The sequence below is a fragment of the Halichoeres trimaculatus genome, unplaced genomic scaffold (genome assembly GCF_033239565.1).
Source record: "Halichoeres trimaculatus isolate MK-OKI-2021-1 unplaced genomic scaffold, fHalTri1.1 fHalTri1_scaffold_13, whole genome shotgun sequence".
NCBI classification, from domain to species: domain Eukaryota; kingdom Metazoa; phylum Chordata; class Actinopteri; order Labriformes; family Labridae; genus Halichoeres; species Halichoeres trimaculatus.
The window spans coordinates 31,580,659-31,598,348 of NW_027437191.1; the positions used below are offsets into that span (position 1 = coordinate 31,580,659).

General features: G+C 40.5%; 1 protein-coding gene and 1 long non-coding RNA gene across 3 annotated transcripts in view; one reads left to right on the forward strand and one right to left on the reverse strand.

Moving 5' to 3' along the window:
- Positions 1–5,614, reverse strand: part of LOC141801608 (uncharacterized) — a 38,726-nt gene extending 33,112 nt beyond the window's left edge. Inside the window, exons 1-2 of the long non-coding RNA XR_012599416.1 lie at positions 5,414–5,614; positions 178–385 (exon numbers count right to left, since the gene is read on the reverse strand). This is a non-coding gene — a long non-coding RNA (uncharacterized LOC141801608). The remainder of the gene's footprint in view (positions 1–177; positions 386–5,413) is intronic.
- The window catches only part of grm1a (glutamate receptor, metabotropic 1a), a 67,952-nt gene that overhangs the window by 37,506 nt on the left and 12,756 nt on the right, over positions 1–17,690 (forward strand). For both annotated transcript variants that reach the window (XM_074684711.1, XM_074684712.1), the window contains exons 4-7: positions 6,762–6,997; positions 8,193–8,439; positions 9,534–9,702; positions 12,188–12,314. In XM_074684711.1, coding sequence (XP_074540812.1) covers positions 6,762–6,997; positions 8,193–8,439; positions 9,534–9,702; positions 12,188–12,314 — 779 coding nt within the window. The remainder of the gene's footprint in view (positions 1–6,761; positions 6,998–8,192; positions 8,440–9,533; positions 9,703–12,187; positions 12,315–17,690) is intronic.

The following is a 17,690-nucleotide window of genomic DNA, read 5'->3' on the forward strand; positions in this document are numbered from 1 at the left end:
GACAATCGGCCTTTACTGGCTTTGATCATACAGAGGAGATCAGGACCTTGACGCTGTATTCTCATTTTAAAGTGTGGATTATAATCAGGCATTTATCTAGAAGGGAGACTTTTCAAGATCATTTAGACACCCCTCACAGCCTCTTTAAGTTAATGTGCAGCAGAGGTAGTCACATACCTGTAGAGTGTTGGCTCCTTAATCTTCTTATAGACGTGTTCCTCTGGTAGATCTGACTCCGGTTACATAATGATGGACCTCTCTATATGCAGCGTGGATCTTGGTACATTTAGGGGACGTTAAATCAGATTGTGTCCCATTAGACGTCCCTCAGATGGCCCCAGAGTTTTGATGAGCTGTTTGGATTTGTGCCAGACAGCGCCGCGATCTTGAGAGAGGAGAGCGACAAGAGAGGATGTCATTTCACTTCATCACAAACTGCACGGTGAAAAACAGCCGAGCGTGTCTTCAATGCCTCGTGCATTATTCATTCAGAGCGCTGAAAAAAAAACCCCACTCCTCTCTCTTTATTCAAAAGTCCATCTGTTTGTCTGTCTTCTTTTGGAATAAGTATGATTAACACGGAGTTGTTTTAAACAGGCTGTTATTGAACACTTCTAACACAGCTCTTTAAGGATGTTTGTATTTTTCTGTCTCTTTTTTTAGAGAACGCTCTGGAAGAGTTAAAGAGGCACAGAGACAGTATTCACTTGGAGTCAATGGATTAAATGTGACCAACGATAATGAAGTCAACATGTTTCTGACTCAGAATAAGATGAGGGAAATGGATGGCTCTGTTGAATTGTTCTCTTATTTTGGGCCAAAGTAAGCAAGTGTCTGATGTTTGGAGGCTCCCATCCCACATTTCTGCTCATAGCCAAAACTTGACATGATAGCATCACACAGTTGCTGCAGATTTGTCGTCTGAACATCCATGATGAGAATCTCCCGCTCCACCACATCCCAAAGGTGCTCTATTGGATTGAGATCTGGGGACTGTGGAGGACATTTGAGTACAGGGAACTCATTGTCATGTTGAAGAAAGCAGTCTGAGATGATTCCAGCTTTATGACATGGAGCGTTATCCTGCTGGAAGTAGCCATCAGAAGATGGGTACACTGTGCTCATAAAGGGATGGACATGGTCAGCAACAATACTCAGGTAGGCTGTGGACTTTTTTTTTTCTTTTTTCTCCTTTTTCTTCTTTTTTCTCTTTTTTTCCCTTTTTTTTCTTTTTTCCTTTTTTCCTTTCTTTTTTCTTTTCCCTCCTTTCTCTTCCTTTTTTATTTCTTTTTTTCTTTTGTCCCCCCTTGTTTTTGTTTTTTTTTCTTTTTTCTCTTTTTTTTGTCTTTTTTCTTCTTTTTCCCCTTTTTTTCTTTCTTTTTTTCCTTTGTTGTTCTTTTTTCTCTTTTTTTCCTTTTTTGGTCTTTTTTCCCCTTTTTTCTTTTCTCTCTTTTTTCTTTTTTTTCTTTTTTCCTTTCTTTCTTTTTCCCGCCTTTCTTTTCCTTTTTTCTTTCCCTTTTTCCTTTTTGGCCCCCATTGTTTTTCCTTTTTTTCTCTCTCTTTTTTTTCTTTTTTTTTTCTTTTTTTTCCTATTTTTTTATTTTTGTTTCTGTGGACTTTAAACCATGCTCAGTTGGTACTAAGGGGCCCAAAGTGAGCCAAGAAAATATCCCCCACACCATTACACCAGCAGCAGCAGCCTGAACCGTTGATACAAGGCAGGATGGATCCATGCTTTCATGTTGTTGAGGCCAAATTCTGACCCTACCATCTGAATGTGGAGCAGAAATCCAGACTCATCAGACCAGGCAACGTTTTTCCAATCTTCTATTGTCCAGTTTTGGTGTTGCTGTGTGAATTGTAGCCTCAGTTTCCTGTTCTTAGCTGACAGGAGGGTCACCCGGTGTGGTCTTCTGCTGCTGTAGCCCATCTGCCTCAAGGTTGGACGTGTTGTGTGTTCAGAGATGCTCTTCTGCAGACCTCGGTTGTAACCAGTGGTTATTTGAGTTACTGTTGCCTTTCTATCAGCTCCAACCAGTCTGTCCATTCTCCTCTGACCTCTGGCATCAACAAGGCATTTTGTCCCACAGAACTGCTGCTCACTGGATATTTTCTCTTTTTGGGTCCATTCTCTGTAAACCCTAGAGATGGTTGTGGGTTAAAATCCCAGTAGATCAGCAGTTTCTGAAATACTCAGACCAACAACCATGCCACGTTCAAAGTCTCTTAAATCACCTTTATTCCTCATTCTGATGCTCAGTTTGAGCTGCAGCAGATCGTCTTCACCATGTCTACATGACTAAATGCATTGAGCTGCTGCCATGTGATTGGCTGATTAGAAATTTGCGTCTAAGTCTGTCAAATATTTATTCCCATCTTAGAGGCGGATGCTCTGTCATCACCCCACATCAAGTTTAACTGAGAAAGCTGAATGTTGCTTTAAGCTGCACACAGACCTTGGTCTCCTGGGAGCCTCTGTTCTAGTTGTTTCTGGTGTGGACTGTCTCCTTGGTAAAAAAAAAAAAAAAGTCAAAGGGGGCTGAGGAAAGAGGAGTGCAATGTTGGTTTTGGTATTTCCACAGGATTTTTGACAGTTGGAAGAAAATAAAACACCAGTATCTGGTATTTGGTTCAGCACACTGGCCAAACAAGCAGCCTGTTGCTTTAACTCTCCTCTGCATGAGAACTCGACTGCTCTGGGTGACATTTTCTCGATCTTGAGGATAATTTCCACCACCTGTCAAATTCCTGAAGCATTCATCCATCTGTCTTTTATAACTCGAGATTGATACAGAAGCGACGCTGAATTAATTTCCGAGTATCTCTTGATATTTTCCCACAAATGAGGTTGAACGTCTGCCTGACTGACTGACAGCAGTTGCAGAGACGAAGGTCAGACACTGTGACCGCACACACACTCAAACGAACACACACATACACTCATCCACCGACCAGAACATCCCATGTGTGCAAGGTAATTGGTTCCTCGGTGAGTCAAACCTTAATGAGTGTGTAGCTGTCAATACCGCAGGTGTACCAAGGCTGCAGCCCAGAACAGAGATTAAGGAGAGAAAGACAGCGAGTTAAATAAATCTGTGATCCCTCACCGGCTTAGAATTAAGTGAAGAAAGAATAAATAAAAGCAGAGAGGAGATGCTTTTCTGCTAATTTGTTTTTTTAGTGTCCTCTTTCTTAATGTCCCTGTATCTCACAGTGCCCACAGGCCAGCTGGATGTCCAAATTGGGTGTCTTGGTGGAGTAGAAAACCTCGCACAGAGGGTTAAAAGAGCAAACAAGCAAGCAGAGAGGATTGCGTAAAGCTTGCAATTACAGTTGAGGCGCTGCTGTTGAGATTTCTGTCCTCCCAAATTGAGGATGACTGCAGAGGAATTGAGATAAGCCTCCAACCAGAGCTGCCACGCTAATTTAACACTGTACAAAAATAGAGGCTCAAGTGTACCTACTTAGGAAGCTCATGTAGAATCAAATATAGCATGAATTTTGATAAAAACTTCAATATTTACAAAACCAATGTAAGATTCAGCCAAGAGGTGCTCTGCTCGTGTGATATCTGATACTCTGTTGCTGCTAATCCAAAGATTACAGCAGATAAACTCCTAGTCCACACTTCACATCCTCTCTTTTTATCATTGAAAAACAATCAGTGAAAACAAACTGGCCAAACAGGCTCCTGAATCAGTACAACACTGCTGAATTTTGCACCCCCTAGTGCACTGGAGGGCCAAGTACTGCGTTTTTTGTATCTAATACATCATTTTCAGTGTGTAATTGTGCCATATTTAGTGCCTAACCACAACTGTCACCACAACACAACGGCCCTGATCACCTGACTTTAGTGCTATGGTATATTTTTATCCAACTATTCTGCGCCTCTTACTTATTTTTTTGTATTTACCTATTCCGTATTTTATTTGGACTTACAATCAAGGATGGGAGAAAAAAGTTGTTTTACAATATATGATATATATTTTTAACTGGTATATGAACAGACTTAATGATGATAAATTTAGTTATTAGGACATAAACTTTGAAATTATAAGAAAAATATATCGATTTAAATGTCAGAACTTGTTTTATTTGTATTTAAGTTTTTATTCAAAGCAAAATTAAAACATGTTTTGCAGCTAGACAAAGCTACGTTCATTTTTCAGAAATAAGGAGAAACAGTAAGACAGGTATAACATGCTGTTGTCTGACTATTGTTATAAAATGTGGCATCAATAAAAAACTTTGAAAGTAAATAAATAAATAAAAAAAACTTTTGTATCAAAAATTAATATGTCAGGGATAGTAATCACATAGGAACTTTATTTACATTCATATGCAGGTCTATGCCCTTTCCCACATAAAATGAAAACATCTTTTTAAGTATATACCCTCAATCTTAATCAGGATAATTGGTTAACAGTGAAAAAGTGCAATTTTGCAATTATCATCAAGTATACAGAAAAACTGATTAATTTAAGTATAGTTTTGGTTTGTAAATAATAAATCTAAAATAATAAAAATAGAATAAATAATATAAATAAAACAGCCACATAAAAACAAAACAAAAAACAAATTAAAAAATTAAAAAATAAACAAAAAACAAATAAACAAACAATTGTGATTCTTTGTAAAAAATAAAATAAATAAATAAATATATATATAAAATTTCAAATTCAAATTCTTCATTTCAGTCTTTGTTTATAAACTGGATTGGAAAAAAGGTTACCACTGTTCTCCAGCAGAGGGCGACATATTTTTTCTCTGATTTTTCTCTGTGCATTTTATGGGGAAATGTGGTGCCTGATATAGTCTGTAGACTTTATTATCATCATTTAACTTTTTCACATGGTCTGGTGTTAAAAAAGCAATCTAAAAATCACAAAAATCATAAATTGCAATTTGAATCGAATCGCCGCCACAAAAAATCATAACAGAATCGAATCATGAGAGTGGCATATTGTCCTAGCCCTACTTACCATCACTACTCTAATATTTTCACTTCACTGTGTATTAAGGTAACTGTAATCACCAATTTTCCCCTTGGGATGAATAAAGTATTTCTGATTTCAATGCCTTCTTAAATCTGCAGCCTAAAAACTGCAGTCTGTGTCTCTACAGAAAGATTATATTGATCTTTACTGTATCAAGGGAAACGCTTAATGTTTTGGTTTCACTTTTGGGGAGCAGTTGGGACATGCATGTTTTCATACACAGTTTCATACATGTAGCATCTCCCCACTCTTAAAACATCCAGTCTTAATTAGGCACTAGGTGATATAGATGTTGTACAAACCTAAACCTTATCAAGTACTGGACACAGCATCAGTGACCCAGAAGGTGAGGTGACAACTTCTAGTTTTTCATTTATCAAAGTTAGAAATGAACGACGAGGTATGACTGATACCTTTGGTTGTGGAACTGCTCGAACAGGTGGGTCTCTGTGGTTTTGAAGGCGTCTGCTGCATTTGCGAAGCTCCTGGCATGTAGTTGCTCTGTCTGAACGACGGTAGCAGTGGTTTGTTAGCCCTACGGTAGTGACTGTTACTCGAGCCCCACCTCCGCCCTCTTCACCTGCTACTGGTTGCTACGGCGGCAGCGTGCCACCTTAACGACGTAGCGCTAATCACGTCCTGTCTTGAGCTACAAATCATATTAAGAGGTTTTTATGTTGGCAAAGGCAAACTGTAACAAAGAAGTTCGCCAAACACAAGGTTCAAACAGTAAACGGTTTTCAAAAACAGTCACGGCTGAGCGTGTTGCGTAGCTTCATTTGTTTGTATTCCATTAGCACTACTGATAGCATGCTACAATGCTAACAAGCTTGCTAACCATAGCTTTCCCCCTGCGTAGCTTGTGCTACAGGGGGTCCTGTGGTGCTGTGGGGTACCGTGGGTGGTTAAAATAACTGTCTCACACATTTTACATAAGGCAACTCAACATAAATGTAATAATAAACAGTAGACAAACGACTATCTGTAAGCTAGCGCTGGTTGAGGTTGCTAGCATAGCAGCGCCACCACCAGCTCATAAGTGGGGCTACGTAGCTCATTATTAGCTATTATTAGCATTACTAGTTTGATGTATTTATCTATTTCAAAGTAAATCAGCATTAATACACTGCAAAAAAACCAAAAGCTTATAAAGTGTTTTCAGTAGAAAATGCCTTCTTAGATTTAATGTGAGCTACATTCACTTGACCAGTCCAAAAAATGTTTTATTTTAAGTTATTTAAAGACAAAAATGAGGCCTGAATTGCTTTTAACAAGTAAAAATATCTGCCAATGAAACAAGAGCTAAGTATTAAGACATTATTCTAGTTTAAAGCAAATTGTCTTATTTCATTGGCATTTTTTTTACCTGCTAAACCTGTTTAGACCTCAATTTTGCCCTTCAATAACTTGAAACAAGACATTTTTCTGGACTGACGAGCTGAATGTAGCTCATTTTGAGTGTTATCAGACAGTTTTTACTTAAAATGAAGCAAAAACACTTGATAAGATTTCATTTTTTTGAGGTGTAAGAGGCTATTTTGTGGTTTGAAATCATCTTATTACTAATAGTACCACTATATCAAAACACTTTGATGGCACATCAATCAGAATCTGCTCCTTGATAAATAATATGTTACCTAGCCAAATATTTTTGCCTCCATAACTCAAGGCCCAAGCTATTTCCAATCTGTTTCATAATCTGGATGTCCCTGTGATGTTTTTTTTTTAACACTTCCTTCTTCTTCCTCTGTCTCCTCTCAGTGATGGATGGGCAGACCGATACGAGGTGGTGGAGGGTTATGAGCAGGAAGCCGAAGGAGGAATCACCATGAAGCTGCAGTCAGCGGTTGTCAAGTCTTTTGATGACTACTACCTGAAGCTGCGTCTGGACACCAACACCAGGAACCCTTGGTTCGCTGAGTTCTGGCAGTACCGCTTCCAATGCCGCCTACCAGGCCACCCACAGGAGAACAAGAATTACAAGAAAGTCTGCACTGGTGGGTACTTTTTTTCATGTAGTGAGGAAACAAGTGAGTTTTGAAATACTCCTCTCATGCATTTCTTGTTCTTTTAAATTTGTCAGTAGTGTTTAGGGTTAAATTTGTCCTTTGTGTATTTCTCCTTCTGTTTCCCTCCTTGAATCCTCCCTTCATTTGCCCACAAAAGGTGACCATGGTAAATCATGTTCTTGACTTATTAATAATCCAGACCACACTTCTAAAACTCTCAAAACAAACCAAATTAAAAAAAATCAATTAAACAAATGAATAGTGTCTTAAAATAAGTGAGTAAGCATGCTTGAATGAAAAAACAATAAGAGCATTGTGCTGACTGTTGCTTGAAGCAGTTGAGTCATAGCTCTTTTTATTTCTCTGCATCATATTTTTGCATATTTCATTTATTCCCAAAGACCTTCAAGGTGGTAAGTGCATTTTCAAGCAACGACTATGCCTATGACTTACATCAGCTGCACCTGCACTCAGAAAGCGTTTGATTCCTGTAACAAAGAGGAAGAGTCTGACTGATGCTCTCTTTAACACATCGCTCTCTGTAATGTCTTCAAACTGGCCATACAGCGAAGGTGTTTTGATGCGGACAGGCTCACAGTCAGAGGGAGAATTGCATCAGTCAAACTCAAACACAGCTGAGCACTGGCCTTGTTTATATTGTACGAGGGATGAAAAGAAAATGGGCTGATACTTTCACTCAAAGGCTGCACAAGGGGATTGCTTACCCAGGACACTGTTCACCCAAACACTTGAGCTAGATGACGCTGCATTTTGGAGAATCACTTCTGAATGTGCATGTTGCCTTCAAAGACAATGAAAATGTACAAACTTTTATTGCACTGTCTGCTGAGGCAAAAGAGGAATGTTAGAGGTGTTGAATTTTAAGAAATATCTTCATACAAGGATGTAAAATGTGGAATCTTCCATCCTCCAAAATAATGAGTTTGACCTGGGTGGACTTTGCATCTGCAGTCCTGGGATTTTCCCAGACATCTGCTTTCTATTGAGCCTTTGAATCTCATGTAACGATTTCCTTGTATGCAGTAAATCATCTCTGGTTCAAATTTGATTATGCATTTTGGAAAACACCAGAAGTTCACTTTTAAAATGGAACTGAACTGAAGGAAAACTCCAAAGTTTTCTTCAGTTTGTAATTCTTTTTTCTTCTTTCCTCCTTCAACAGGAAATGAGAGTCTGCATGAAAACTATGTTCAGGATAGTAAAATGGGCTTTGTCATCAACGCCATCTACGCCATGGCTCACGGACTCCATGATATGCACAAGGAGCTGTGCCAGGGGAAGACGGGGCTCTGCGAGGCCATGGACCCAATCGACGGCAGCAAGCTGCTGGACTACCTGCTGAAAACATCCTTCAGAGGAGTCTCAGGAGAGGAGATTTATTTCGATGAAAACGGAGACACCCCAGGAAGGTAAGAGGATATAAAGGGAAGAAAATAAACTATTAAACTACCACGCTCAGAATAGAATAAAATAGAATAGAATAGAAAATACTTTATATATCCCCAAGAGGATATTCAGGAAGGGTCACAGCAGCAATCAAGAAAACGAAAGTTAGAAAGTGTATAAAAAGTGCAAAAAGGTCCATAAGGGTCCAGGACTGAGCTTCTTCAGCAGTCTGTTCAGTCTCTGTCTCCTGGATCCTGTCTGCTCACAGCAGGTGAAGCTCTTCCAATGTGGCGTTGGTGTCTGCTGTTAGCTCTGTTAGCCATGTCTGTGAATAGCATGATGCTACTCTGCCTTCTGGTATTCCCTCTGTTGCTGGGTTAGCATGGCTAGCTTGTCCATCTTATTGGAGATAGATCTTACGTTCCCAATAATGATGGATGGAAGGACAGGTCTATGTCGTCACTTCTTAGCTCACACCTGAGAACCACCTTGTGGGGAAACATCTGGCCTAGCACCAGTTAGCATTGACATGCTACAGGCTGCTAACAGCTGATTTCACGTGTAAACAATTCAGCCATGGTTACATGTAGGATCTCCAGACAAACACAGGAGCAAAAATAGTAAAAATATCACTGAAGACAAAACCAGTTTGGTGTCCATGATCGAAAAATGAGCCATACAAAGTAATGATCCACTCCAAATGCAAAAATGATGAAAAAGAGACTAAAAAATTACAACAAACGGACAAGGAAGAGAGAGTTTCTGCAACAGGCAGCCACAACGGGGCGGCGCCTAGCAACGAACATGCCCACATAAGCACGGATCTGGTGTATGAAAGGATGTAATTAGTTGAGACTGGTACAGATTCAGAGATTCAGCCAATTTCACTACTTTCCAGTCCAACAGACGGCGTTTGACAGTGAGAAAACGCCAAGGTTGTAAGCTGTTAGAGTGACTTTGGATACGAACATAGATTTGCTAAGCTGTTGAGTTTTGATCATCTACCTCTCCCCTGGTCTCTTTTCTCTGAGTTTACGTCTTCGTTTAAATCCATCTTGCTTGATAAACCTGTCAATGCTGATTACGGCCGTCTGTCGCTTCCCGTTTGTCCATCCAGGTATGACATCATGAATCTCCAGAGTGTGGGCGACGGTCGCTATGACTACATAAACGTGGGCTCCTGGTCTGAGGGCATCCTAAGCATCGATGACTACAAGCTGTGGATGAATAGCAGTGACATGGTCCGCTCGGTCTGCAGTGAACCCTGCTCCAAAGGACAGATCAAGGTACGGCATTAAATCCTCCTCAGAGCCAATCATGCAGTATTAAACAAACTCTGCAACCGTAAATGTAATGGGACAAAAAACCTTAACCTGAAGATTAATGCTCGTTTAAGGGGAAGTCAGTCGGCCAGTTGTTATGTAAGAAGATACCAGCAATTCTCATTTTACACCCATTCAGTTTGAGGATCTCATTTTTTTATTGCGACCAGTAGTTTCCTCAGGTAGACACACACTGTGGTTTACAAAGTACTTTGTCTTTATTAATTCCAAGAGCTCCAACAGCTCCTTGGACTAAAACTTTTAACTTTTTTGAATGTTATTCACCATGGTTTACGCCAGAAGACTATCAAATCTAGGGCTGCTCAGGAGACATGTCGGAGACTTTTTCAAAACTTGCAAAAAAAAAAAAAAATACAATTAAATGCTGGGGTCTGACATTTTTGACCCTGGTAGTTTGGGGTTTTGTGAGATGGGTTTTGTTTCTGTGGGCAAGTAAAATAAAAAATTGGCTTAACTGAACCAACCCGTACCAAACTGTACTGATCTGAACTGGACTGCTTGGTGGAAACAGGGCTTAAGACGGCACGCCAAACCTGAATAAGTCTGGGACACGACCGAAACATGCAAGAGTCGGCTCTGTCTGGATAAATTTTGGCTAGTCTTGCATGAATGAAGTGTCTCCTGTGTAAGATTTTACGCTGTTGAGTTGGGCTCTGGCACAAATAGAGGAAGTATAAGCAAGGTTGAGTATTCGGTTCCATTGTTCGTCAAAGATCCTGAGGTCCTGGTCCCAGGTTGCTCTGTTTGACTTTGATGCTCAGCTTTATCAGCTGACGACTGGAGGTGGTTTCAGCTGTACCGGTCTTGTTAGAAATATGTTTTTTCCCCAAGTGTTGCTTTACCTTTTGGAAATAAGTAGATTACAGGTGGTCCTGAGTTATGTTTCCCACAATGCGTTGTGACCAGAAATCCTGTGTAAGTCGGATTTCTACCCTAAATACCCCCTATCTCTAAATAACTATTGAAATACTTGTGTTATACTTCATATTCATAGGAAAACAGTACAGACAATTAAAATAAAAAGACAATCTACACTATGATGCGCCTCAAGATGAAGTGGACAATGCTGATGACTGCGTAGTACTGCGTAGCTGTGTATTCACATGCACTCCTCGTCAAAAAAAGGAGCTTAAGAACAAGGCGGCGCAACTTTGAAACCTTCTCTATTTTCTTACACACCAACAGTTTAGTCCGACTTTAATGTTATACCCCAGTTGAGCAGACTGTCTGCAACAATTTGGTTCCTGACAGTGTTGAAAATGATGATGACCCAGTACAAATTTCATATTCCAGATCTTAGTATCCAGAATATTGCCAGGATCTGGATCGTACTTTTTCATATGTCAAAAATTATGATGACCTTGTCTTTCATTGTTTTGCAAAACAATACGATCATTTAACGTGGAGTTATATACACATATGGTGAAAACGGCCCTATCTCACAATGATAAAGAATGTTTTAAAATAATCCCGGGTCCAGAAGGTGATCTGGATCACCTCCAAAATGTAATCACTTCTTCCTTACCCCATCTTAAACATTTCCTGAAAATTTCATCAAGATCTGTTTGTTACTTTTTGAGTTATGTTGTTCATAGACAAACAGACAAACTCTCCCAAAAACATTATCTCCTTGGCGGAGGTAGAAGGACTGGACGTCTAACGTTTCCATCCATTAGCATGACTAAAATTAGCTGTAAAGTGCAGTCGCTTTAGACAGAGATGGTGTTTCCTCTGTGCTCCCAAACACTTTCTGTTCTTCCTGGTTTCTGTGTCACAGCTTGGATGTGATGAAACATTTTTACCCGGTTTCTAGACACTTCCCATTTTTTCTCTTTGGTGACTCTGCCCTACATTTCATAATCCTGCTTCATCAATTAAATATCACCAGAAAGGCTTCGAGAAGCAGAGAATCGTTTACAAAGCAAACAACCTGTCAGTCTAATTGGACTCGATTGAAGAAGGTCGTCAGTGAAAGAAAACCTCAGAAGTTCAGGGCAGTGCAGGTCGTTATGTAACCGTGTTTTTGATAAGATGCCGTGATTTGTTTCAAACTGGAGCCATTTGTTCGCAACTGACTGTAGCTTCATTCAAAGTCGCCCTAAGGGAGGGTACACCCTCATCCCTGCCGGCTTACGCTTCCCCCTCTTCTGCTTTGTTTCTTGCCCCACTTATCACCCTGCTTTCCACGTCCCAGTGCAGGAAACAGCTTCACTGTGAGCTGAATGTTAAAGCAGATCGTCTTGTTTCATTAACAGTTTGGCTGGGACTCAAAGAAAGAGAAACTGCCTCGTCACGTCCTCATCTTTGATTTCACTTAGGCTGATTATTAAGGTCGCCACATGTGACGTTCTCATTGTCATGATTAACAGCACTGATTGGTGTTGTGACTGCTCACTGAGACGTCTGTGACTCCTCTCTTTGTGCGCAGGTGATCAGGAAGGGCGAGGTGAGCTGTTGCTGGATCTGCACGACATGCAAAGACAATGAGATCGTCCAGGATGAATTCACCTGCAAGGCGTGTGAGCTGGGATGGTGGCCCGATGACGACCTGGCAGGTACGGACAACTAACCAACCTCATTTACTTACAGCTCCAGTTGCATCAACAGGTTTTCCTTCCTGATACCCACATTGGTCCAGCTGATGAGTTTTGATAGCAGATACAGTGGGGCAAAACAGGATTTAGTCAGCCACTGAGAGGATTGTAATTTTCATCAGAGGTTCACTTTAACTACAAGAGACAAAATGAAGAAAAGAATCCAGGAGATCACATTGTAGGATTCATAAAGAATTAATTTGTAAATTATAGGGGTCAATGACAAACAAGCAAGATATCTGGCCCTTGCAGACCTGCAACTACCGTCCTCAACTCGTTACCTGTTTGAACTGGTTATCCGTATAAAAGACACCTGTCAACAGCCCAAAAACAGTCAGACTCCAAGCTCAATCATGGCCAAGACCAAAGAGCTGTCAAGGGATCCCAGGGGGAAAACTGTAGACCTGAACCAGGCTTAGAAGAGTGCAACAGGTTGGTGTCCTTGGACAGGTCTCTGGTCTTGGCCATGGTTGAGTTTGGAGTCTGACTGTTTGAGGCTGTGGACAGGTGTCAATCAATCAGTCTTTATTTGTATACCGCCATATCATAACATCATAACAAATGTTATCTCAAGACACTTAACAAAAACATTTACAGGTCTAGACCTGTAAATGTTAATACAATTTTATTAGCAGAAACCCAGCTTCAAGACAAGATAAGGAGTCTTATCTTATCTTAATCCACCATGAGTACAGGACTTTGCAGCATTTAGCAAGTTACAATGGCAAGGAAAAACTTCCCTTTAACGGGCAGAAACCTCGGACAGAACCAGACTCATGTTAGACAGACATCTGTCTTGACTATGTTGGGGTAAGAGAGACAGATTTGGGAGAGAGAAGTATAGAGAGAAAAGGGGGTGACAGAGAGAGAGGGATACACACACACACACACACACACACACAGAAAGGGAGAGAGAGACAGACAGACACAGTCCGAAGTTTGGCGCTGTGGCGACAGTTAAGGTGAAACCAGCAGGCCATTCCCGGCAATAATCCAAAGCCGTAGCAGCTGGAGTCTGACAGGAGCACAGCAGCAGGCCATCTACTTCACCGATCCAGAGGAACCTACAAGACAAACTCAGAGCCTCCCAGAGAGGTGTATGGTCAGTAACTATAACAGGACAGTAAGACTAGAAGTTAGACTGACAGAAAAAGAGGGAAACAGGAGCCCTGTGTGTCAGTTCCCCCCAGCAGTCTAAACCTATAGCAGCATGACTAAGAGCTGGTTCAAGCCTGATCCAGCTCTAACTGTAAGCTTTATCAAAAAGGAAAGTTTTAAGTCTACACTTAAAGGTTGAGACCGTGTCTGCTCCCCGGACCCCAACCGGTAAGTTATTCCAAAGAAGAGGAGCCTGATAACTAAAGGCTCGACCTCCCATACTACTTTTAGAGACCCTAGGTACAACGAGCAGACCTGCATGTTCAGAACGCAAAGACCTCGACGGATTCTACGGAACAATTAAGTCTTTCAGATACGATGGCCCGATGCCATTAAGCGCTTTGTAAGTCAAAAGAAGAATTTTAAACTCTATCCTAGATTTTATAGGTAACCAGTGTAGAGACGCTAACACTGGAGAGATGTGCTCTCTCCTCCCAGTCCAAGTCAGTACCCGAGTGGCAGCATTCTGAACCAGCTGAAGAGTCCTAATAGACTTATTAGGACAGCCGGATAAAAGAGAGTTACAATAGTCCAGCCTAGAAGAAACGAAAGCATGGACCAGTTTCTCAGCGTCGCTCCGAGACAAGTTGTGTCTAATTCTCTTGATATTACGAAAATGAAAAAAGCTGTCCTTGAGACCTGTTGGATGTGAGCGTTAAAGGACAGGTCCTGATCCAAAAGAACTCCCGGGTTCCTGACAGTGGTGTCCTTCATACAGATAACCAGTTCAAACAGGTAACGAGTGGAGGACAGAAGTTACAGGTCTGTGAGAGCCAGAAATGTTGCTTGTTTGTTATTGACCAAATACTTATTTCTCTGCCATAATTTAGGAATAAATTCTTTAAAGATCCTACAATGGGATCTCCTGGATTCTTTCTCTCATTTCGTCTCTCGTAGTTGAAGTGTCTCATCTTTCTAAGTAGCAGAACTTGCAAAATCGGTGGCTGAATAAGCACTTTTTTGCCCCACTGTAAGTGGATGGACTGACAAAAACGCCAAAATCTGATGCTGTGTTTCTACAGTTTTGCCGTTAGGTCACCAACCTTTTACCTACTCTCTTTTTCGGGACATTTAAATCCCATAATGCCGCTCTCCGTTAAACAGCACGCTTCCTTTCTCTCGGACTCTTTGTACCGAGGCTAAATCCATCCTCCCCTCTCGAGCCCGTTCACACTTCACACCCCGACAGCTCCTCAGGCTGTTGCTGTTCATCATAGGTGCTGTGACCTCACTCCCTCCACCTCCACACCTCCCCAACAGAAGTGACGCTGCTCACTTCCCCCCTCCCCCCTCCTCGCCGCTTGCCTTGTTGTGACCCCGAGGTTGTTTTGACAGCGATTTATAGAGCTGAGAGGAGCTCTCAGTTCCCAGGTGTAAAATCCCATTACTGACATGAGAGGCTTGGGGATACATTTCGGCGAGTGTGTCGAGGAAGAACTCTCATTACATGTCAGCGTCAGGAGAATACTAACAGAGGGAGTTGGTGTCCTATTCATAGAGAGAGAGGCCGTACAGTCCAAGGCCCGTATGCACGTTCAGTCAGTAACCCTTTAACTTTCACTTTTTAAATGCAAAGAATATAACATCTAACTTCAAACCCTTTAAAGTTCTATCCAAGGAAAAAAATAACAAAAAAAACTTAAAAAAAAAAAGATAAATAAATAGATAAAACGAAAAAAAGACTACATTTAAAAAAGACAAAAAAATAAATAAATAAAAACATTTTAAAAAATTTAAAAAAAACAAAAACAAAACATTTTTTTTTAATTTTGTGATATTTATCTTGTAGCAACTCAAAAAAAAAGAAAAAAAATTCTACCAGGTGGTTGAACTGCAAGATAAAGGGTTAAACAAACGGGACCATTTGTCCTAACGTTCTATCAAGAAAAACATTTTTCAGCCCCATAACTGGAGATTTTATATACATGGACAAACCACTCTTAGCAGTGAGTCAATCAGAAAAACAAAGAGAAAGCGAAAGTTTGGCGATCTTGAATGGGTTTAATGTTTATGGTGTTTCCGGGCTCACAGTAGAAAACCTCAAAAATGAAATCAGTGATATGGAAGCTGCTTTGAGGAACAAGCACTACAGTAATGTATAGGGATGAGTACCTTTCACATTTGAAACGATACAGTACTGATACCTGGCAATCGGTACCGGTACTCAACGGTACCAATTTTCTATACTTTTTTGTGTTTATGTGGTAAAAAATATCAATTTGTTTAATAATAAAATATATATATTTTTTCAACTTAACATATTTATTCTTCACTATATAACCTTGCAATGCTGTGTTCATGTCCAGCTTGGAAAATTGCCTACTTTTACAATCTCTCACAGTCACAAGGATGCATTTAGGTACCTAAACATGGTACCTTTTGATTCTACGTGAACCGGTACCTGGTACTTTTGACAGAATTCGGTCCCTTCGGTACCTTTAAAGGTACCTAATTTGGCACCCATCCCTAGTAATGTCCCAGTACCTCGATGAATAACTCTTAAAGCAGTTTATAAACCCCGACGTTTCACCACACACATCTTTGAAGCAGGGCTGGAACCAGAATTTCAGTTACAAAAGTTTGTAGATCATTAATTTAATACATAAAAATGACAGGCAATAATGTTACTGTGTGTGGTTTTAAAGCAGACTTGGTTGTTTTTATCACCTCCAGTTGCATTTTTATAACCCTTTTGTGCATCAGATAGATCTACCTACAATCGCTCTCTATGGTACCGACCAAAGAGTGGCGCTCTAACGCTCAAACACTCAAGTAGGCTGCACTGCTATGGCGTTCCATTTATTATAAGCTGTAAGAGCATTGTAAATAAGATAAATAAAAATATACCTAAAAATAATGTTCTGATCTCCACATCACCAACGTAAAGCTAAATTTGTTTTGTAACTTGGGTTTTTTTTTCCCAACAGGCTGAAACACATGGCTACACTAACAAAATGAACAAGTGCCAAATTCAACAATGTTCTTTTTCAATTAAAAAAAAAAATACAGAAATAGAGAAGTTTAGGGTGGGCCTGTTGAAATGTGGGTGGGCCTGGGACCTCTGGGCTCAGCCAAACGAGCTGTCGTTAGCGCATGTAACGGTGGGGTCTACCACTGTTAAATTTAACCCTCTTTTGGCTAGCTAGCTCATGTGCTAATTGATTTTTTTTGCTAGACATGCATATTGGCCCTGATGTTCAGTCATTTCTTTTTAATCCATGTATGGACTTGTTAGTTTAGGGCAGAAAGCCTGTGAGATATGAGGAAGAGTTTTTCATCTTTACCAACTTTAATCATCTGTACTTTGTGTGACCAAGCCAGGTGTGTGGTCCTGGAAAAACACTTCACTGTAGTGCGCTTCAGACACTTTCCCCTCAATTGCACTTTCACAGAAGCGCTTTAAATAAAACTTCACAGCTCTGCACTTCCATTTTCACATTCATTTTTTTAACATTTAGTGTTGGAAATAACCGCTCCTCTCCACGCAACATGTGAGGCTATTTTAAAACGTATGATTCCTCATGTTTCGGCTCATTGGAAGTCGGTGATGTGCGGTAGTAGAAGAGGCGGGTTCCCATGCAGCAGAGCTGTGCTTGAGTGTAATGCTATTAGCAGCATGTAATTTATGGAGTGTTAAGCTGGGAGTCGAGGGATATCAGTCTTTTCCCATTAAGCACTACCAACTTCCTCTGAGTGGTGGATGACAAGCGTGCTGCTGGTGCATCATGACAGAGCTGACACACTTACACATATGAGGCAGAAGTGCAGCTTTGGGATGAGTCCCCGAGGCCATTTTTAAAGTCTCTCATCTCTGCTGCAGACCTGACTTCTCTGTGTCCCCAAATTTGTGCGTCTCTGGCCTGTTTGATACTGAAACCAAATACCTAGCACAGCCTAAAACAAAATAACGGTCCTCAGGTAGAGTAGTAAGAACACCAGTCACTGCACTCAATCAAAACCACACGGGATAAAACTGAAATTTTATCATGTTTTTTTCCTATTTTCAGTAGAAAATGTCTTAGACTTTTAATGAGTCACGTTCACCTGACCAGTTCAGAAAAATGTCCTATTTCAAGTTATTTAAATACAAAAAAAAAAAAAAAACAGTGTTTTTTGGGCATCCATAATGGCATTTCAATTCACTTCAATGGGGAAATTTGAGTGACAAGCCCGACACTG